This window comes from Balaenoptera physalus (assembly GCF_965194825.1).
Source record: "Balaenoptera physalus genome assembly, chromosome: 4".
Taxonomy (NCBI): domain Eukaryota; kingdom Metazoa; phylum Chordata; class Mammalia; order Artiodactyla; family Balaenopteridae; genus Balaenoptera; species Balaenoptera physalus.
The window spans coordinates 75,015,864-75,038,996 of NC_138891.1; the positions used below are offsets into that span (position 1 = coordinate 75,015,864).

The 23,133-nt window shown below is 35.2% G+C and overlaps 1 protein-coding gene across 17 annotated transcripts in view; it reads left to right on the forward strand.

Moving 5' to 3' along the window:
- LRCH3 (leucine rich repeats and calponin homology domain containing 3) overlaps window positions 1–23,133 on the forward strand; it is a 119,899-nt gene that overhangs the window by 53,740 nt on the left and 43,026 nt on the right. For all 17 annotated transcript variants that reach the window (XM_082458570.1, XM_082458560.1, XM_082458555.1 and 14 more), the window contains 6 exons: window positions 342–478; window positions 1,644–1,753; window positions 9,721–9,814; window positions 11,164–11,284; window positions 13,665–13,813; window positions 17,402–17,478. In XM_082458570.1, coding sequence (XP_082314696.1) covers window positions 342–478; window positions 1,644–1,753; window positions 9,721–9,814; window positions 11,164–11,284; window positions 13,665–13,813; window positions 17,402–17,478 — 688 coding nt within the window. The remainder of the gene's footprint in view (window positions 1–341; window positions 479–1,643; window positions 1,754–9,720; window positions 9,815–11,163; window positions 11,285–13,664; window positions 13,814–17,401; window positions 17,479–23,133) is intronic.

A 23,133-nucleotide genomic window follows, 5' to 3' on the forward strand; every position in this document is an offset into this window, starting at 1 on the left:
GCTGCATGAGTTGAGATTGAAGATCTAGGCATCTGACCTGTTCTTTATACAGATTATCGTGTAATCCTTGTGTTGTTCACACTTTCTGTGGTATCAGACCTAGTTTCTAAGACTTTCTGTTGTTCTATAAGGGGTCAAACAGTTTGCTTTTCATTAATATTACCAACCCTAAGCAACTAGATTTCATTTTACGCCACTTTGCTGTATATCAGTTAATCACTAAGAAAGAATGGAGGTGAATACTTATGTTAAGTCCATTATATTTAGCTAGAAGCTCCTGAAAAAAATTGTCTAGTTTTGAAATATCATTAATTGTTTATTTCCACCTTATCTCCCTGCAGAGCTAGCAGAGTTGCCTTTGATACGGTTAGACTTTTCCTGCAATAAAATTACAACAATCCCTGTTTGTTATCGGAATCTCAGGCACCTACAGATGATCACTCTAGATAATAACCCACTACAATCTCCTCCTGCACAGGTAAACCGTAGTTGAGTTGAAGTATGTTGTGAACTTTTTGACAAAAGATGAAGTTTACAAGTTATAAGTTATATGTATTTATCTTTTTTTTTGGAAATTCAGTTCTTTTAAAATAAATTCACAACTCATATGTATTCTTTAGAAGCCTTGAATAAATGAGATGGAAGATAGGTAATATTCCAAAAATGTTTTTCCTTTCACTAAATTGACTTCTTTTTAATTTGAAGGAGTCTTCCTTAAAGTTTTTTTCTAATAAAATTTGAGTTATTTCTTTCTAGTAAAACTTAAATGTAGACAGTGTAAATGCTAAAGACAAAATACTCAGCTTACAGAACTAAAGATCATCAATGTATTTCTCATGACCATTGTTTCTGTACTTTCCTATTTTCTAAAATCTTAAGTTCCTCGTTTAGTCAGTCTGGTCATTTGTTTATCAGTGACTGAAATGAAACTACTTAATAAAGTTATTATAAGGTAGCTTTACAAATAGATTCTAGACATTCTGTACTCTAAAAAGTGTTGACCAGCTTATATTTTTCACTGTAGCTTTCCTTACTCTGCAATTAATTGATGGTCTTGTACAAGCCTCTGTATGGCAACTGTTAAACTTTATGAGTAAACTTCATAACTATAGAAAGGTCTCATAATCCTAAAGAATTTGTGTGTTGACTTGTGGGACAGAAGTCAGTAGGTAGCAACAGAAGTGTATATAACTTTTTTAATCATTTCCTGCTTTTCTCTCTTACAGGAAGTAGGATTGAAAACGTAATTGTGCATGATTGTTGGATTCCTAAAAACAAAAGTTACCAATATAATCCATGGGGAGCAATGCTTTAAATCCCTGACTATGCCTAACCAATCAATATAAGTTTACTTGGTATTCTAACAGTGTTTATAATCATAAATTATTTATTTTATATGTTACTGAAACTTATTAGTGACTAAAAAACAAAAACCTACATTTATATCACTTAAATGCCTAAAGTAACAAATGATATAATGTTATAATCAGTACATTTTTAATATTACTGTATATACTTGATAGAAATGCCTTCTATTTCCAATATACATTAAGTAAAAATGTATTTTTATTTTAAAAGGTGAGGGGACACATATATTTCAGATGAGTAATAATTTGGTTGTATTTATATGTTACTTTGTTTAGATATGTATAAAAGGCAAAATCCACATATTTAAATACCTGAACATACAGGCTTGTAAGATTGCTCCAGATCTGCCAGATTATGATAGGAGACCCATGGGTTTTGGCTCCTGGTGAGTACGTTGTATTCTTTTATTATTATATTCCATCTCACAGAGAATCAAATAAACTGAACCTTTAAATTTACCTGACTCTTTGTTTGACCAAAGGGAAATATCCTATTCTGACACAATTTTTCTCAGAATGTTTGTATTAAGTAAAAGTTGATTACATAGATGTGACAAAGTGTAGTCCTAAGTCAGGGTTTCTCAACCTCAGCACTGTTGATATTTTGAACTAGATAATTCTTTGTGGTGAGGAGCTGTCCTGTACATTGGAAGGTGTTTAACAGCATCCCTGGCATCTGTAGCACCTTCCAAAGTGACAAACAAAAGTGTCTCCAGTCATTGCCAAATATCCTCTGAGGGGTCCCCAGTGGAAAACTACTGGTCTAAGTGACTTGAATACTAACCTTGGCTCTCCTGTTAACTAGCTCTGTGACTTAAGGCAAGTCATTCAAACTTTTTGGGCTTCATTTTTCCCAGAGGGAGTGAAGGGGTTGGATTTGATGACCATTAATGTCACTTCACGATCTTTTAAGTCTGTGAATCCCTCAGCTACATATAACACCTGACTTTTACAAAGTTATTTTTTTGGCATTCCCAACCAATGGAACAATCTTAAGTAGCAGGAATTAAATTCAAAAGGCCTTTAAACAGGCAAAATTGATGTCTCAGTGAAGGTGCAGTAATATTCATAGACTTTACTCAAAAGAGAACCCTTTAGGCCTTCCCTTAGAACTTGTCACATTTACGTAAAAGCACAGTCCTAACCTTCTCAGTGTCCTAGTCTAAAACAGATTAACAAACTTCTATTTTGGTAGAGTTTCTAAAAGCAGGCATTAAAAATACAAAAATAATTTGAAGGAAAAAAGAAACTGTAAAAAGCAGATGCATAGGGAATTCCCTGGTGGTCCAGTGGTTAGGACTTCACACTTCTACTGCAGGGGGCCTGGGTTCGATCCCTGGTCAGGGAACTAAGATCCCGCAAGCTGTGTGGCGCAGCCAAAAAAAAACAAAAACAAAACAAAAAAGCAGATGCATATTCAAAAATTCAAGTAAGTGATAAACTCTGAAAGGGAGGAAGATTCTGTGTGAAAGAGGCACAAGGGGGCTTCTCATTGAGGTGGCTTCTCTTGTTGCGCAGCAGGTGCTCCAGGCGCGCAGGCTTCAGTAGTTGCAGTGCACGGGCTCAGCCGCGACTAGAGAAAGCCCACGCACAGCAACGAAGACCCAACAAAGCCAATAGATAGATAGATAGATAGATAGATAGATAGATAGATAGATAGATAGATAGATAGATAGATCCTTTTAACTCTGAGAGGACTGAAAGCACATATGTGGTGTTAAGGAGGACATAAAAGGTTTTGACAGATGGTAGGGATTAGGTCTTACATACAATGTGCTAATCTAGACCTCTCTTAGAGGAAGGATTTTGACAGTGGGGGTGGATATGAGGAGACCCAGACCACTAATACCAAGAATTTTAAATTTTCTCCATTATCTCCTTTTCATTTCTTTTTCCTCCTACCTCAGTTCATTGCTTATAATAAGGAACTCTTGTTTCTTATTTATAGAAGAAAGTTTTGTTTTTCCTATTTAAATATTTCTAAAAGTTTCTACTCCGGTACTCTTAAAGAAGATGTAGAACAAATAAAAGTAGGTTTTCTTTTATATATACACTAATTTATTTTCTCCCTTGGAGTTAGTAATCCTTGGGAAGGAAAAGTGTTCCTCTCCTGAAATAGCGGAGTAGGAACATTAAACTGCTACTGTTGCCTTTGAGGTTTGCGTGTAAGACATGAATAGTGATTACTGGGTATGTGTATGTGAGGGTATGCCTGAAGAAACCAAGGAGGAAGCATCATTACCTGTATGAACAGCTTTGGTTGAGGGCTGCAGTGCTAATTGAAGAACCTATTTCTCTCTGTGACTCTGTCCTTAGTTTTGAAGACTAATTAGTCTTGGCCTAATTTTTTTTTTTAAATATAGCAATCTTCATTATTTTACTTTAAAAACATATCAGGGCTTCCCTGGCGGCGCAGTGGTTGAGAGTCTGCCTGCCAATGCAGGGGACACGGGTTCGAGCCCTGGTCTGGGAAGATCCCACATGCCGCGGAGCGACTAGGCCCGTGAGCCACAATTGCTGAGCCTGCGCGTCTGGAGCCTGTGCTCCGCAACAAGAGAGGCCGCGATAGTGAGAGGCCCGCGCACCACGATGAAGCATGGCCCCTGCTTGCCGCAACTGGAGAAAGCCCTCGCACAGGAACTAAGACCCAACACAGTCATAAATAAATAAATAAATAAATAAAAATTAAAAAAAAAAATTCCTGCCACTTTGCCTCTTAAAAAATCTCTTTAAAAAAAAAAAAAAAATCAAAAAATCCTGGGAAGAGACTTGTGTGTATTTGCTAAGAGATACAGGAAAGCTTCAGTCAATAGAGAAACCTTTCCTAAATAGGAAGTCTAAATAGCATAAACATGTCATGTTTCTCCAAAGGAATTAGTAATTATAGATCTAATATATTCCAATCCCTATAATAATCCCTAATTATGCTCCCTAGGTTAATTTGTCTTATACATTTTCCATTTTTTCCAGAGTTATGTTACTTTATTTATATATATATATAAAACAAAAATATTTCCTTCAACTCCTCATGTACCAGCAAATGAGACATCGTACTTTCATGTCTTTCTCACTAAGGTACAGATTAGTAAGATTGCATTGTAGTTAGCAGTGCATTTATTCAAAATGCAGTCATGGAGTCAGAAGGCCTTAGTTCTAGCTCTGGATCTCTGTACTATTAGGCAGTTCACTTAACCTCTCTGAACCTTGGTTTCTTCAATGTGATCCTTACCCTGTTTATATTCTAACAGTAGTTGTGAGGATCAAATGACCTGTGTTTGAAAGTGCTTTGCTGACCATAAAGCCCTATATGAATATTAGGCATTAGAGTTATTAGCTGTCTACTGTGATCTTGGACAAATTTAGTCTAAGAGTCCTGTCTTGCTAAAGAGAATTTTTATTAATCCTGTAGCTCTTCAGGTATTCAGTACAAGTTACTGCTGTGGTAATTTCAATCCTTAGTTGCAACTTTCTAACTACTTTTGTGTAGCATAAAAACAACACACAGTCTTTCTTAAATCATTTTATAAAGGTCACAAATGTTTTTACTCATTTTCAGATGTAAATGTTTCCAACTCCTTTATCAATTTACACTGTTGTGATAACTTTATTTTATACAATGGCACACATTTTTTAAAATAGTGATCTAAAGTGAACTATGCTTTTTTGCTGTGATGATTTTAGGCAGCTTTATTTTATAGACTAAATATATTTATTTATGATGACGTGGCAGTGAGCCCAAACGAAGGAACGACTAAGCAACTGGTAAGAAAAGTCCTGCCTCTGTAACCCCAGTAGTGGAATTAATTCTCTACAACAAGCCTGAGCTTGTGAAAGCAGTGGCCATCCTTTATTCATATTTATATTCTAAGCACCTGGAAAACTGCCTGGCATTCAATAAATGTTTGGTGAACTAAACTCAAATGAAGCAGATTTAGTGACTCTCTCTTAAGGACACATTCTTCATAGAATGATAACTTTTATTTAATGCTTTGTACCAGGCTTTGTGCAGGTCCTTAGCTTATATTTTCTCAAGTAATCTTTATAGCAACTCTGTGAGATAGGTGTTGTTAATCTTTTTTTTTTTTAAACTTACGAGAAAACAGGTTGAAAGAGGTAAAACGGGTTAATTAAAGTCACATAGCTAAGAAATGATGGTGCCAAGTTATCAGTCCAGATCTGTTAAACTATTTGAAAAAAGCCATATTTTAAACTCCTTACTGCACTATACTGATTCACAGTTCATCTCCCTGCCACACAGAGTAACATAAGCATTTGAATCCATTTTATGCTAGGTCGTTTACTAAAGAGACTGGACTTTCTAACAGGACATAGCTGGAGCCTGGCGGGCACAACTCTTCCTGGCCTCACAAAGGCCATATTTATACATAGGGTGACCATCTGTCCTAGTTTACCTGTGACTAAGGAGTTTTCTGGGACACAGGACTTTAGTGCTAAAACCAGGAAAATCCTGAACAAACCTGGAGAGTTGGTTAACCTATGTCTCACTTTAATCTTATCAGTTTAATCTCTGAGGCAGAGCAAATATGTGGAGAAGCTAAAGGTAACTGAATAAAGAAGATAAAATAATAGCTTAGTGCAAAGATTTTATTCTCTTTATGTTGCCCACTTATAAAATAGCACAGTAAAATTAGGCTTACGTTGATTGGTCACTTCACAGAAAATACATTATATAAAACAGTATACTCTAGAAATCTGAAAATCTTTACTTGAAAATTTTACATACTATTAAAAAGTACTGTTCAGTAAATCCTGAAATACATGTATTTCTTTTGGCATCTGCAAAAAAGAATTCTTTAAGTATGGCTTAAATATATATTTCATTAGAAAGCTTTTAAAATTAGGTACCTTGGCCTGACTTTGCTGTGATAAAACACACACAGTACCTGTCCTTAAGATCTGGACTCTAAAACAGGCATAAAAGCAGACATGTCATGTAGACAGTATACATAAAACATTTTACTTAAATGCTAACAATTGGGAGATCTAGATGAAGGGCAAATAGATATCATTGTATTACTCTCCCAGCTCTTGTGTAGATATGAATGTTTTCAAGATAAGAAGTTGGGGGAAATTCACTACTTTTTTTTAGAGAGAAGTAATTTTAGAATTATACTGAGACACTTATTTTGCTAAATGATCTTTGTAGTGGAGGGTAGGAAAATGAGTTAGATAGCTGGAAAGTGCCTATATTTTTGGATCTTTATAATCAGAGCATGTTTAGCACATTGGACAAATAGGTCTGTATATTACTAAATACATACAAGGTAAGATCTTTATCAGTAAAAATAAATGACAAGTTATAAAAGTGTCTTATATTCACATAGGGTTTTTTTTTTTTAAATTTTTATTTATTATTTATTTATTATGTTTATTTTTGGCTGTGTTGGGTCTTCATTTCTGTGTGAGGGCTTTCTCTAGTTGCGGCGAGTGGGGGCCACTCTTCATCGCAGTGCGCGGGCCTCTCACTATCGCGGCCTCTCTTGTTGCGGAGCAGAGGCTCCAGACGCTCAGGCTCAGTAGTTGTGGCTCACGGGCCCAGTTGCTCCGCGGCATGTGGGATCTTCCCAGACCAGGGCTCGAACCCGTGTCCCCTGCATTGGCAGGCAGATTCTCAACCACTGCGCCACCCGGGAAGCCCCCACATAGGGTTTTTGTTTGTGTTCTTTTGTTTTTACTTAACACCTTTCACTTTATATGAAGGCATATGAGTAAGAATGTTTAACCTCATTTTACAAAGGTTAAGCAACTTCTTTGAGCTAATAGTTGGTTAGATTATCTGTGAAATCCAAATACATTGCTCTTTCCCTGTACCTTAGGTTCTGATTCATTGTGACAGCATGACACAATAACTTTTTTAAAGTTATGTACACAAACTATGTAAGAATACATGGAATACAAAATTTGATACCAGAAGAACACTACATATTTTAAATTTGTACCATTGAAAGTTGTTTTCACCCTAGGCAGTCTTATTAAATGAAATGCTAATAGACCAATTTTTAACAGAGTCTTTATCATGTTTTAGACTTCAAATTAAGCTAACTTTTAAAACTATGTTTAAAAACAAGTAAAAACTAAAGCTATAAACAAGTAAAAACTAAAGCTATAAAACTTTTAGAGGAAAATATGGAAGAATATCTTTGTGACTTGGGGTGGGCAAGGATATCTGAGGACACAGAAAGCAATAACCATTAAAAAAAATGATAAACTAAATTTAATGAAAATTAAATACATCTATTTACGAAAAGAAAATATTAAGAAAGCAAATAGGCAAACCACAGACTGGGGGAAAATATTTACAAAATACATATATGACAAAAGACTTGTATCCAGAATATCTAAAGAATACCTGCTTATACTTAATGTTAAAAAGACAAACAACCCAGTTGAAAAATGGACAAAAGGTTTGAATAGACTTTACAAAGAAAGATATATAAATGACTAATAAGCACACAAAAAAGTGCTTATCATTAGTCATCATCGAAATGTAATGAGATACCACTGCACATCTACAAGAACGAATAAAATTAAGACTGACCTAACACCAAATGTTAGGATGTGGAACAACCAGTGCTCTCATATTGCTTATGTAATATGATATGTAAAAAGTAAAACTGGAACATCCATTTTGGAAAAATCGTTTGGCACATTTTTTTTAACAGCTTTATTGAGATAAAATTTACAAATAATAAAATTTACCCATTTTAATGTGCAATTCAGTGAGTTTTGGTACATGGATACAGTCACAAAACTACCAACACAATCAAGATACATATATTTTTATCACCCTCAGCCCCAGACAATCACTGATCGGCTTTCTGTCAGTATAGTTTTGCATTTTCCAGAATTTCATAGAAATGAAATCGAACATTATGTAGCATTTTGTCTGGCCTCTTTTACTTAGCAAAATATTTTTAAGATTATTGATGTTGCATTTTTAAATGGGCAAAAGATTTGAACAGACATTTCACAAAAGAAGATAAATGAACGGCCAATAAACACATAAAAAGGTATTAAATATCACTGATATTCATTATCACTAGTCATCAGAGAAATACAAATTAACACCACATTTTATACCCATCAGAATAATAACTAAAATTAATGACTGGGAATACAGTGTTGGCAACTGGAACTCCAATACATTGCTGGTGGGAATGCAAGATGATACAACTACTTTCAAAAACAGGTTGGCAGGTTTTTTTGTTTTTGTTTTTGTTTTTTAAGTTAAACCTACGCTTACCATACAATTCATCCATTCTACTCCAAGGTATTAAAAACATCAAGAATTTCACTGACATGATGCTGAGTAGAAAAAGAGTACATATTCCATTTTTATGCATTCTGGAATAAGCAGAACTAATTGTATTACTTTTCTATTGTTTCCACCCAAACTTAGAGGCCTAAACAACACAGATTTATTATTTTATGGTTGTGTAGGTCAGAAGTCTAAATCTTGGTCTCATTGAGCTAAAATTAAGATGATGCCAGAGCTGCATTCTTTTCTGTAGGTTTTGAGTAGGATGTATTTCCTTGCCTTTTTCAGCTTCTAGAGGCTGTCTTCTTTCCTTGGTTCTTGGTCTCCTTCCTCCATCTTCAAGTTAACATTGAATCCTCCTCTTCTATTTCCCTCTTCCATGTTTAAGGAACCTTGTGATTACATCGAGCCCATTCAGATAATTCAGGATAATCTCCCTAATTTAAGGTCCTCTGATTAGCAACCTTACTTCTATCTGCAACCTTAATTCCCGTTTGCAATGTAAAGTAACACATTTATGGGTTCCAGGGATTAGATCTTGGACATCTTTGAGGACGTTCTATACTAATTAAGGTGAAAAGAATTTGAATGGTAGTTGCCTCCTAGCACATGGTGGTGAGGTGAGGGAAGTTGACTGGGAAGGGATGTGTGGGAATTTTCTGGCAAAGTAGTAATGTCCTATATCATGATAGGTGTGTATGTTACAAAGATGTATTCATTTGTCAAAGGTTTGTGCATTTAAACGTATGTAAATTTTACTTTAAGAAAAAGTACTGTTAAAAATAAAAATAATTGAGGGGGGCATTGGGAATGGCTGGAGGAATAGATGAAGTAAGGATGTGGATATTTTTAGAGCTGGATAATGAGTACATGGGAGTTCATTATACTATTCTATCTACTTTCTTTGAATTTGGAATTTTTCATATTAAAAAGTTAAATGAATATTCATTTCATTCTAAATAGTTAAGTCCCTGAATGCCATGAAAATGTTTATTAGTAAAATTGCATCTATTTCAAATGTTAATTTTTAAAATATCAAACTTTACATTAACAACTGAAGTTTCTTTTTGGCAGCCACGAAGAACTGTACTCAGGTCGCCCCTATGGAGCCCTTGATTCAGGTTTCAATAGTGTGGACAGTGGTGATAAGAGATGGTCAGGGAATGAAGTAAGTGTTTATTCTGCATGTTATAACTTATGATTAAGGAAAAATAAAATGATGAAAATGGAAAATGTCTTAACTGGACTCAATTTCTTGTTATATAAAATATAGAATAGCCAAGGGAAGGGTAAAAATCCCACATAGTCCTACCATCAAAAATGGTATTATGTTTCTTTACCATCTTTTACCTTGTGTGTTTTACATGTTTGTTACCTCATTGTGTTGTATAAATAATTTTATATCCTGGACGGTCAAATGGGAACTGAGCCAGTTACAACTGAAACCTGAACTTTGAGGGCCTGTATAGCCTTGAGCAGAGGTGGTAGAAGGGGTACTGTAAGGTGAGAAAATAGGACTGTAGGCTGATGGGTAATGAGATGGGAACCTTAATGAAGAGTATCCACATGCTCAAGATAAATAAGTAACTTTCTCAGCTAATTATATCATTTTTCTCTCTCTTTTTGTTTTTTTTGGCTGAGTTTGGGTTTTCGTTGCGGTGCGCAGCCTTCTCACTGTGGCGGCTTCTCTTGTTGCAGAGCACAGGCTCTAGGCGTGCAGGCTTCCGTGGTTGCAGCACACGGGCTCAGTAGTTGCAGCGTGCAGGCCCTATAGCATGCAGGCTTCAGTAGTTGCAGCACGTGGGCTCAGTAGTTGCGACGTGCAGGCTTTAGGGCGCACAGGCTTAGTTGCTCCTCAGCATGTGGGATCTTCCCGGACCAGGGATCAAACCCGTGTCCCCTGCATTGGCAGGTGGATTGTTAACCACTGCACCACCAGGGAAGTCCCTCATTTTTCTCTTTTAATTATCAGCATTATGTTTTCTCTCTTCTTTTTAAATTACTACGGTATAATATTTTAGCTGTAAGTTAGGTTAAATGATTAAGGTTTTGTTTAGCAAGACTAGTAGTGTACCATTTGTAACATTGTTTTATTGGGAGTCTAAAGCAAATTAATTTTAGAATACAGCCCATTTGTCATTTGGAATTGCTTGGGTATTTGTGCGTGGGTGGGTGTATACATGATTGTGGCTGTATCAATACAGATACATTTATGTCAATACTTTAAATTCATATATGTATGTATATAGAGTCATATATACCCTATTCTTTTTTAAAATTGTGGTGAAACATGTATAAAATTTACCATTTTAACCATTTTTAAGAGTGAGTTTCAGTGGCATTAAGTACATTCATATTGTTGGATAATATGTGCATCTCTAGATGCATCTCTGAAACTACTTTGCTATTTCTTCTTAAATATAAATTCTAACGAATTTATATTATATCTGTGTTTTAAGTACCATGTTGTCTAAAATTTGAAATGATTTATTTTAATGTTTCTGCTATTTTTTTAAGCCTACAGATGAATTTTCAGATCTGCCTCTTCGAGTAGCAGAAATTACTAAAGAACAAAGACTACGAAGAGAAAGCCAGTACCAGGAGAATCGCAGCAGTATAGTAGTAACAAATGGTGGAGGTAAACATGATTCCTGACGACATCCAAAGTCTTTATAATCTCTCTGACTTTTTAAGTGGCCTTTTCACATCCACTCCTTTTATTTGTGTATCTGTAGCTTCTTCCAGTCTTTCTTTAAAGACCTCCCTCCTCTTCTCATCTGATTAGAAAAAAAAATGTTTTCTATTAGGGTTAAATTTCAGTTTCTCTGTTTCAGACTTGCAATTAAAATACAATGTTTTTCCCTTATTCTTATTTTGGGAGGAAACTTTACTAAAGACAGTTTACCTGGAATAGATCTTTGTTAATCTTGATTTAACCATGATCTTCTTTGAAGTACTATTCTCCTTTTTAAAGATTCTCTTTGTGGTCATTATTTGACCTCTTTTAGGAATTCAGTACATTTCTTGATGTCTACCTTTTCTTTCATCTGGAACTGTGCTCTTCATGGGCATCTGAATCCAAGTTTTCCTTATTCTGGTATTTTAAAATCTGTAATTTAAATTAAAAAAATTTTTTTAATTTATAATTATTTTTATAGTTCATTAACAAACAGAGTTCTTTCTGCTTTCTTGTGCTTTTGAAGCAGACTCTTGATTTTAGCATTCCATTCAGTATTGCTTTAGTTTGAATTACCAAATCCTAATGTTTAAATTTTAAGGGCCAGCTATAAGGGAGAAATGACTTTGATTTTCCAGAAATCTATTATATTATCTAAGAAGACCTTTCATCTCTGAATGATGAGTTCAATTAAATGGTTTGCCCCGCCTTTTTTTCCTTACCATCTTATATTCTTTTTTTACTGCTGTCACTTACCATTTCAGTACTTTCCATTTTAATCTTGCTTTTGTATGAGATATCTTTCCCATTGGTTCATTTCAGACTTAAAATAATCTCTAGATCTGTGCCACTAGCCACATGTGGTTATTGAGCATTTGAAATGTGGCTTTTCTGAATTGAGCTGTACTATAAGTATAAAACACACATCAGATTTTGAAGCCTTTGCATGAGAAAGAGAATGTAAAACATCAATAATACTTTATATTGATTATATGTTGTAATAATATTTTAAATATATTGAACAAAGTAAAATATATTATTAAAATTAATGTCACATTTTCTTTTGACTTTTTTATGTGGCTAATAGATAATTTAAAATTACATGTGTGGTTCACTTTCATAGCTTACGTTCTATTTCTCTTGGATAGCACTGGTCTAGACAGTATGAAAAAGTGGTGTTGCTTTCTTGGGAGATAGTTATAAAATGAACTGTTGATTTAGTCACACAAGTTGTAGCACATTGGAAAAATGCATTTATGTACCTGGTTTCTAACACGGGTGTAGACTTAAAACCTTTTCAGCCTTTTATCTATTTATATAGTTATGATAAGTCAATTCATTTTTATATTAACTGCAGTTATGGAATTATTTAGAAATAATTGAGTCAGAAAACTAAATTGAGAAATAGACTTCTTCAAATTTACTATTCCCAGCAACTGCAACTTTTAGGCAGCCTATAGACCACCATACAATAATGGCTGGGAGTTAATACATCTCTGGAGAAATCATCTTAGTAGTAAGTTTTTTTTTCTAGTGTGCCATCTAAAGTGGCTTTTAAAAATAGTTACTTTTTAAAGTTAAAAAAAAAATTAATGGGGTGCACCCAAGTGTATTAGAAGAAATAATGATGTGGCTATATGTTATTTATGTGCTTCTCCTCACCCCAGAACATTTTGAGAAGCAAAAATTCCTCAAATGATTCCCTTCCATCCACAAACTGCTACAAAATATCTGCAATACTGACCTGTAGAAAATAATTTTCTAAATAGGAAAATAAATCTTGTTCTAGTTATGGACAACAGTTACAGGAAAGGGAACAGTCGTCAGTATCTACTTCTTTATCACCAAGTCCACTTTCCTCCTGTCTTTTCACTTTTATTTTGAGTTGATTATGTTAGGTTTTCTGCCTCCCAGCTCTTCAAAGAGGTATGATTAAGCCCCAAACCTAAAACATGCAAAAAAAAAAAACTAAAAGAAGATATATTTTCCGATGTTAAAAAATTATTCTTCTTATCTGTCTCACAAACTCAAACTGTCTTGTTTAAGATAGTCAAGAGCTGTCCAAAGAAAAAAGAAAGATTAGAGGTCTGTTTTCCAATAATTACCATCAATTACTGCATTCTTTATAGTGAATTAGGACTAAGATTTTTTCTTTAGCCTATTTTTGTGAGTGGCCATAGACTAAATAATAAAGGCTTATGTAATTTAAACTTCTTATTCCTCCCAGTTTCAGAATAGAAAATGTTAGGGAAAAGGAAAGAATGCAATTCAGTGTTTTTTGTGGGCTATCTAATTTGAATGTTTTTTCTGGTGTCTGTGTGTGTATGTGTCGTATGAATAGTGGAACATGATCTGGATCAGATTGACTATATTGACAGCTGTACTGCGGAGGAAGAAGAGGAAGAAGTGAGACCACCCAAGGGCCTGGACTCAGACAGCCTCAGTTCACAGTTCATGGCATATATTGAACAACGGCGAATCTCTCATGAGGTAGTATACACACTTAAGCTTAAATTTGTTGCTATCCCCTAGTAAAAACAGTTTATGACAGTATAAATTTCTATCATATCAGTGATTTGTTGGTTTAGGCTTAATTATTTGTTTTATTATATTTAGTTCCAATTTTATTACTGAGTTTTTCAGATTTTTTTTTAAATCAGACAATACTCTCAAGTAAAGTTTAGGTTTATTTTTCAAATAAAAAGACAGATTTCAGAATTTTGAAGAAGGAATAAAAGAAGTCCTAAGAGTATCCTGTGCCTTGGAAGAAAATGCAGAGGAATATGATGCTTTTCATTGTTGTTCTTATTGTTTTTTTAATGTTATTAACTGGTAAATCATAGTTTGATCAGTAATTAAGAACTGAACCAAACTGCTGACTTTTGGAGCAACATACAGACTTAACCATAGAATTTTTATGATGAGCTTAATTATATTGGCGCTTCTATGTGAAATCACACAGAATATAAATTGTTTGCCATTAAAATTCTTGGATGTCTCTTATAGTGGAGCATTGAGTTGCCTTAGAAAACAAGTGAGCATTCAGCCCACTGCAAAATCTCTGCCAATTCCCCAAGGGTCTCAAGTAGAAATAGCATTCTTCAGTGTATCTAGTCAGCATAATAAGATGGCTGCACTTCAGTGTGTGTGATGTTAATGTCTGGAGTTGGTCCCAGGCTTTGAGCAGGGATTATTTGAGAAACACTTGGGGCCTTTTTGGAGAATGATGTATTTAGTCTTTTAGAAATAGCGAATAGTCACTTCAAGTGGGACATGTTATAGAGTGTTATTATCATTCTTTTAAAAAAAAAAAACCCTTGGTCTTCCTGTCTGAAGGCTTTTGAACACAGTATTTTTTGTTGGTGTTCAAATGACATTCTTTTATTTAAAGTTGGATAAAGTTATATACAGTATTCCCCCCACCCCATATCCACAGGGTGTACGTTCTAAGACCCCTAGTGGATGGTTGCCTGAAACCACGGATGGTACTGAGCCCTGTATGTACTATGTTTTTTCTTATACATACACACCTATGATAAAGTTTAATTTATAAATTAGTCACAGTAAGAGATTAAGAATAATAACTAATAATAGAATAGAAAAATTATAACAATATACTGTAACAAAAATTATATGAATGTGGTTTCTCTCTCTCGAAATATTTCATTGTACAAATTTAATGCCTTTTCCATCTTAACTAAGCATTCATTTATCACATGCTGTGACTGTAACTTTTGCAGTTTGAGGTTCAACAGCAAAACTAGCATGAATGTCTTTTTCCTTCACAATTTCACAGATAGAAGATTTCTTCTTACTATAGATCTGACCTCAGCATGCAATTTCTTTTCTTTCCTTATTAATTCAAGAACTTTCACCTTTTCACTTAAAGGAAGCACTTTATGACTTATCTTTGGTATATTCAAATTGCCAACATCACTACTTTTGCACTTGGGGCCATTATTAAGTAAAATAGGCACTGCTGTACTGCAACAGTCAATCTGTTAACCAAGAGAGACTAACTGAGCCGGCTACTAACTGACTAACAGGCAGGATACTCTGGACAAAGAGACGATTTACAACCCAGGTGGGATGGAGCGAGACAGCTTGAGATTTCATCAGAACAGCGTGCAATTTAAAACTTATGAATTGTTTATTTCTGAAGTTATCCGTTTAATATTTTTGGAACATGGTTGACTGTGGGTGACTGAAATCTCGAAAAGTGAAACCAGAAGATAAAGTGGACTACTGTAAATCAAAGTCCTGCAGCCTACAGATAGCAGTGTGTACCTGTGATTAATGAAACTACTTGTGGTTCAGGCTATAAACACTTCTGCTAGAGCAGAGGGCAACTACTTTGCAATAAAGTTTAAGTTAACAATGCACATTATAATCTAAAAGGGAATCCTCTTTCTTGTGGTCTTTCTCTTTGACCATTTTACTGTTAATTAGGCTGTGTAGATGAGGTATTTCTACTAAAAGTGAAAATGCATGTTATGCTACTGATGAAAAATTGCAGTGTCATTTCTTTAATCCATTATATTGGCTAATTTGTAATAAGTTTTTTGATTCCATCTACCTACTATATATATAGTAGTTTTTATGATTCTGTCATAAGGCTCTTTATGACTTCTGTGTCATAAGGCTTTCTAAAGTTTGGCACCTATAAAAATAAAATAAAGCAGTATTATTTTAAATGGTTTAATAACCAGTGACGAAATACTTTTTTATATTCTTGGATACTACCTAAACATGGGTTGTTAAAAACAATTTGAGATTTTAAACACTCTGCTATTGTTTAATTTTATCATAATGCCTGTCACATACATAGTGATACTGTCATAAAATAAGGTATGACTTATATTTATAGACTATGACATATTTATTTTTTAAATTAAACCAATGTTACATTCATTTTGTCATGAAAATTTCATGTACCTCTTGCAATAATTTTAGGTAATTGCAGTATGGTAAAACCAGGGTGATAAGTCACTGATGTTAACATACTAGGAGAGATTTTTGTTTACTTAAAAAGTCATATTCACTGAAATTAGAGTAATTATTCTCTCATCAAGATTCTAGAATTGTATCTCATTTAATATGATTATGCCCAGACTTTACGGGAGTCAGCTTTAGCCCTTTGGAGTAACTCACCAAAGAAGATTTTCTAGTTATGTGTGATGTACCTATTTCTTGGAGATAGACTATAAATAGTTTTACATTTGATTTCTAGGTTTTTTTTTTTTTTTGGATAAGTTTTTTTTTCCCCTTCCAGAATACCCATTTTGATGATTATTTTTGATGTTGAAGTAAGATTATATTGTTTTTATAGATTCTCATTTGACAAAATATGTGGTGTGATATCCCATGAGCCTCTACCTTTGATTTATAATTTTATTTTTCAGTATATAGTCCATATAACTTAAGCCAGTTTAATTTTCTTTGGTAATATTTTTTGAAATGACCTTTACCCTTCAGTTTATAAATAAATTGCCACTATTTCTCTTTTAATTAATATCATATTTTACCATAAATAGAAGTTACTTTTTGCTTTATCTTGGTATTCCACCAGCATCCCCAGGACTATTTGTCTGACTAACATAAGTAACAATTTATGATGATGAAGAAGTAAAGAAATGTAATCTCCCCAGTGAACTTCCTATTACTAGAAATATTCAAGAGAGGCTGAGCAAAAGTCACGGTAGGGTTGGTAGGAATTCCTGTTCTAGATGGAAGTTTGTACTAGATGACTTCTAAGATCCTTTTCAACTTTCACATCTTATCATCTAGTAAATATTACTGTATGGTCATTATAATTCATAAAATACGGTGTGAAGAAAATCTGCTTTTTTTAAAATAAATGTTTTTGGATTGTGAACAGTTTTGTGTTTACCAAAGCAGTAATATAGCCTATAATGCTTTTAAACATGAAAATTCACATTTGAAGTTTCTGTTAAAATATTTTTAGTGTAATATACAGATCCCTAAATGCCAAGTTGAATGTGAACTGTGTAATTACACTTTTCTGGATACATGTGGATACATGTGTTAAATTGATCTGTTTTTCTTTTTTTGGCCTAGGGTTCACCAGTAAAGCCAGTACCCCTGAGGGAATTTCAAAAAACAGAAGACATGAGAAGATATTCACATCAAAACAGGTTTGAAAAACCAATTCTACTTATTTCTTTCTGTCTTAAAACTAAATAATTAGGTAATGAAATGATTTTCGTTTTGTGTAGATCTATGTTTAGATACTATGTGTTTTAAATATGATGTATTTAGAGCTAAGTGAAATGTACCTTTGTGCTTAGGTAATAGAAAAAGAAGTAAAATTGATTTATTCATTCTAAATTCAGATCACCTAAACCATTACCTGTATAATTATTTGATTTGAAGATACTTAATAGCAGTGAGATTGTATAGTGATATGTCTGGATTTATGCATAAAGAGGGCTAAATGAATTTCCAGAGTCCTGCAATTATATTAGTTAAACTTTTGATTAGAAACAGAGCCACAGACCAAGACAGCGATATATTCCTCATTCCTATCTCAATTGAAGTGATCTTTTATCTACAGTTAGTGCCTCACACAATATTTCTAAACTTAGCCTGGCCATTTAGAGTACTGCTTCTTCTTCTTTTTTTTTTTTTTCAAGAGTACTGCTTCTTATTCTTGAATTCCAAAAAGTTTCTTGTCATAAACTGTATCACAATAGTTGAAAAATTCCCAGCCTTTGGTTTTTGCTTCCTTTCTATTTTTATGAAATCTTAAAGTGGTAGACTTGATACGCCTATTCTTAAACAACAGTAAATTTACTGTGTAGATAGTGTCATACATCATTCTTTACTTACACTTGGCAGGATATTGAAGTTCTTTAGGAGACTGAGATATAGATGGATAAAGAAAATGTAGGGAGAATAATGAAAGAAGTCTTATAACTTGGACTTCTTAGTCTTATTAGTTAGTTCATGGTGATTTAGTTACATTTCATATCTTTGAAATTTATCTCAAAAGAGCTTTTTAGTTACCATGTGTCCTTATATTGAAAGTGTGGTCATTTGAGATTCCAGTGTCATGCAAGGATTTCTTGTTACACTTCCCCATAGTAGGGGGACCTCAGCTTTATCTTTTGTCCTTCCTGCCTCCTGTAACCATCATAAGTAAAGCCCAAGATTCCTAGGATATGATACACCCACCCTCAAGGTGAAAGCCAGCTTTTTTTTTTAACATCTTTATTGGAGTATAATTGCTTTACAATTTTGTGTTAGTTTCTGCTATATAACAAAGTGAATCAGTTATATATATACATATATCCCCATATCCCCTCTCTCTTGCATCTCCCTGCCATCCTCCCTATCCCACCCCTCTAGGTGGTCACAAAGCAGCAAGCTGATCTCCCTGTGCTATGCAGCTGCTTCCCACTAGCTATCTGTTTTACATTTGGTAGTGTATATATGTCAGTGCTACTCTCTCACTTTGTCCCATCTTCCCCTTCCTGGCCCCCCACCCCCGTGTCCTCAAGTCCATTCTCTACGTCTGCGTCTTTATTCCTGTCCTGCCCCTAGGTTCATGAGAACCATATTTTTTTTAGATTCCGTATATATGTGTTAGCATACGGTATGTGTCTTTCTGACTTACTTCATTCTGTATGACAGACTCTAGGTCCATCCACCTCACTACAAATAACTCAATTTAGTTTCTTTTTATGGCTGAGTAATATTCCGTTGTGTATATGTGCCATATCTTCTTTTTTTTTTAATGATTATTCTATGTTTATTTTATTTATTTTATTTATGGCTGTGTTGGGTCTTTGTTTCTGTGCGAGGGCTTTCCCTGGTTGTGGCAAGCGGGGGCCACTCCTCATCACGGTGCGCGGGCCTCTCACCATCGCGGCCTCTCTTGTAGCGGAGCACAGGCTCCAGGCGCGCAGGCTCAGTAATTGTGGCTCACGGGCCCAGCCGCCCCGCGGCATGTGGGATCCTCCCAGACCAGGGCTCGAACCCGTGTCCCCCGCACTGGCAGGCAGACTCCCAACCACTGCGCCACCAGGGAAGTCCGCCATATCTTCTTTATCCATTCATCTGTCGTTGGGTGCTTAGGTTGCTTCCATGTCCTGGCTCTTGTAAATAGTGCTGCAGTGAACATTGTGGTACATGACTCTTTTTGAATTATGGTTTTCTCAGGGTATATGCCCAGTAGTGGGATTGCTGGGTTGTATGGTAGTTCTATTTTTAGTTTTTTAAGGAACCTCCATACTGTTCTCCATAGTGGCTGTATCAATTTACATTCCCACCAACAGTGCAAGAGGGTTCCCTTTTCTCTACACCCTCTCCAGCATTTATTGTTTGTAGGATTTTTTTTTTTTTTTTGGCTGCATTGGGTCTTCGTTGCTACACGCAGGCTTTCTCTAGTTGCGGCGAGTGTGGGCTACTCTTCGTTGCGGTGTGCGGGCTTCTCATGGCGATGGCTTCTCTTGTTGCAGAGCACAGGCTATAGGCATGCGGGCTTCAGTAGTTGTGGCAGGCAGGCTCAGTAGTTGTGGCTCGTGGGCTGTAGAGCACAGGCTCAGTAGTTGTGATGCACGGGCTTAGTTGCTCCACGGCATGTGGGATCTTCCTGGACCAGGGCTCGAACCTGTATCCCCTGTGTTGGCAGGCGGATTCTGAACCACTGCGCCACCAGGGAAGCCCCTGTAGTTTTTTTTGATGATGGCCATTCTGACTGGTGTGAGGTGATACCTCATTGTGGTTTTGATTTGCATTTCTCTAATGATTAGTGATGTTGAGCATCCTTTCATGTGTTTGTTGGCAACCTTATATCTTCTTTGGAGAAATGTCTATTTAGGTCTTCTGCATATTTTTGGACTGGGTTTTTTGTTTTTGTGAAATTGAGCTGTATGACTTGCTTGTATATTTTGGAGATTAATCTTTTGTCAGTTGCTTCATTTGCAAATACTGTCTCCCATTCTGAGGGTTGTCTTTTCGTCTTGTTTGTAGTTTCCTTTGCTTTGCAAAAGGTTTTAAGATTCATTAGGTCCCATTTGTTTATTTTTGTTTTTACTTCCATTACTCTAGGAGGTGGGTCAAAAAGGATCTTGCTGTGATTTATGTCATAGAGTGTTCTGCCTATGTTTTCCTCTAAGAGTTTTATAGTGTCTGGCCTTACATTTAGGTCTTTAATCCATTTTGGGTTTATTTTTGTGTATGGTGTTAGGGAGTGTTCTAATTTCATTCTTTTACATGTAGCTGTCCAGTTTTCCCAGCACCACTTATTGAAGAGACTGTTTTTTCTCCATTGTATGTTCTTACCTCCTTTATCAAAGATAAGGTGACCATATGTGCTTGGGTTTACCTCTGTGCTTTCTATCTTGTTCCACTGATCTATAGTTCTGTTTTTGTGCCAGTACCATGCTGTCTTGATTACTATAGCTTTGTAGTATAGTCTGAAGTCAGGGAGTCTGATTCCTCCAGCTCTGTTTTTTCTTTCTTAAGATTGCTTTGGCTATTCGGGGTCTTTTGTGTTTCCATACAAATTGTAACATTTTCTGTTCTAGTTCTATAAAAAATGCCATTGGTAATTTGATAGGGATTGCATTGAATCTGTAGATTGCCTTGGGTAGTATCGTCATTTTCACAATATTGATTCTTCCAATCCAAGAACATGTTATATCTCTCCATCTGTTTGTATTGTCTTTGATTTCTTTCATCAGTGTCTTATAGTTTTCTGCATACAGGTCTTTTGTCTCCTTAGGTAGGTTTATTCCTAAGTATTTTATTCTTTTTGTTGCAGTGGTAAATGAGAGTTTTCCTTAGTTTCTCTTTCAGATTTTTCATTGTTAGTGTATAGGAATGCAAGAGATTTCTGTGCATTAATTTTGTATCCTGCTACTTTACCAAATTCATTGATTAGCTCTAGTAGTTTTCTGGTAGCATCTTTAGGATTCTCTATGTATTGCATCATGTCATCTGCAAAAGTGACAGTTTTACTTCTTCTTTTCCGATTTGGATTACTTTTACTTTTATTTCTTTTTTTTCTCTGATTGCCGTGGCTAAAACTTCCCAAGCTATGTTGAATAATAGTTGTGAGAGTGGGCACCCTTGTCTTGTTCCTGATCTTAGAGGAAATGGTTTGTTTTTCACCATTGAGAATGATGTTGACTGTGGGTTAGTCATATATGGCCTTTATTATGTTGAGGTAGTTTCCCTCTGTGCCCACTTTCTGGAGAGTGTTTATCATAAATGGGTGTTGAATTTTGTCAAAAGCTTTTTCTGCATCTGTTGAGTTTATCATATGGTTTTTATCCGTCAATTTGTTAATGTGGTGTATCACATTAATTGATTTGTGTATACTGAAGAATCCTTGCGTTCCTGGGATAAACCCCACTTGATCATGGTGTATGATCCTTTTAATGTGCTGTTGGATTCTGTTTGCTAGTATTTTGTTGAGGATTTTTGCATCTATATTCATCAGTGATATTGGGCTGTAATTTTCTTTTTTTGTATTACCTTTGTCTGGTTTTGGTATCAGGGTGATGGTGGCCTCGTAGAATTAGTTTGGGAGTGTTCTTCCCTCTGCTATATTTTGGAGGAGTTTGAGAAGGATGGGTGTTAGCTCTTCTCTAAATGTTTGATAGAATTCACCTGTGAAGCCTTCTGGTCCTGGACTTTTGTTTGTTGGAAGATTTTTAATCACAGTTTCAATTTCATTACTTGTGATTGGTCTGTTCATATTTTCTGTTTCTTCCTGGTTCAGTCTTGGAAGGTTGTACTTTTCTAAGAATTTGTCCATTTCTTCCAGGTTGTCCATTTTTTATTGGCATATAGTTGTTTGTAGTCGTCTCTCATGATCCTTTGTATTTCTGCAGTGTTGTTACTTCTTTTTCATTTCTCAGTCTGTTGATTTGAGTCTTCTCCCTTTTTTTCTTGATGAGTCTGGCTAATGGCTTATCAATTTTGTTTATCCTTTCAAAGAACCAGCTTTTAGTTTTATTGATCTTTGCTATTGTTTCCTTCATTTCTTTTTCATTTATTTCTGATCTGATCTTTATGATTTCTTTCCTTCCGCTAACTTTGGGTTTTTTTCGTTCTTCTTTCTCTAATTGCTTTAGGTGTAAGGTTAGTTTGTTTATTTGAGATTTTTCTTGTTTCTTGAGGTAGGATTGTATTGCTGTAAACTTCCCTCTTAGAACTGCTTTTGCTGCATCCCATAGGTTTTGGGTTATCGTGCTTTCATTGTCATTTGTTTCTAGGTATTTTTTGATTTCCTCTTTGATTTCTTCAACGATCTCTTGGTTATTTAGTAGCATATTGTTTAGCCTCCACGTGTTTGTATTTTTTACAGTTTTTTCCTGTAATTGCTATCTAGTCTCATAGCATTGTGGTCGGAAGAGATACTTGATACGATTTCAGTTTTCTTAAATTTACTGACTGAAAGCCAGCTTTTTGCTCAGCTGCCTTATATATTAGTTTTCTAGTGCTTATGTAACAAATTACCACAAATTTGGTAGCTTAAAACATACCTATTTATTATATTACAGTTGTGAGAGATAGAAGTCTGGGCAGGCTTCTCTTGTTTCTCTGCTTACAGCCTCAAAAGGCCGAAGTCAAGGTGTTGGGTGGCCTGGATTCTTATCTGGAGAATCCTGGAGGAGAATCCACTTCCTGGCTCATATAGGTTGCTGGCAGAATTCAGTTCCATGCAGTTATTGACTGAGGTCTCCATTACCTTGTTGGCTATTAGCTGGGAGTCATTTTAGCTTCTAGAGTCCACCTACATTTCTTGGTTCTTGGCTCCCTCCATCTCAAGACAGCAG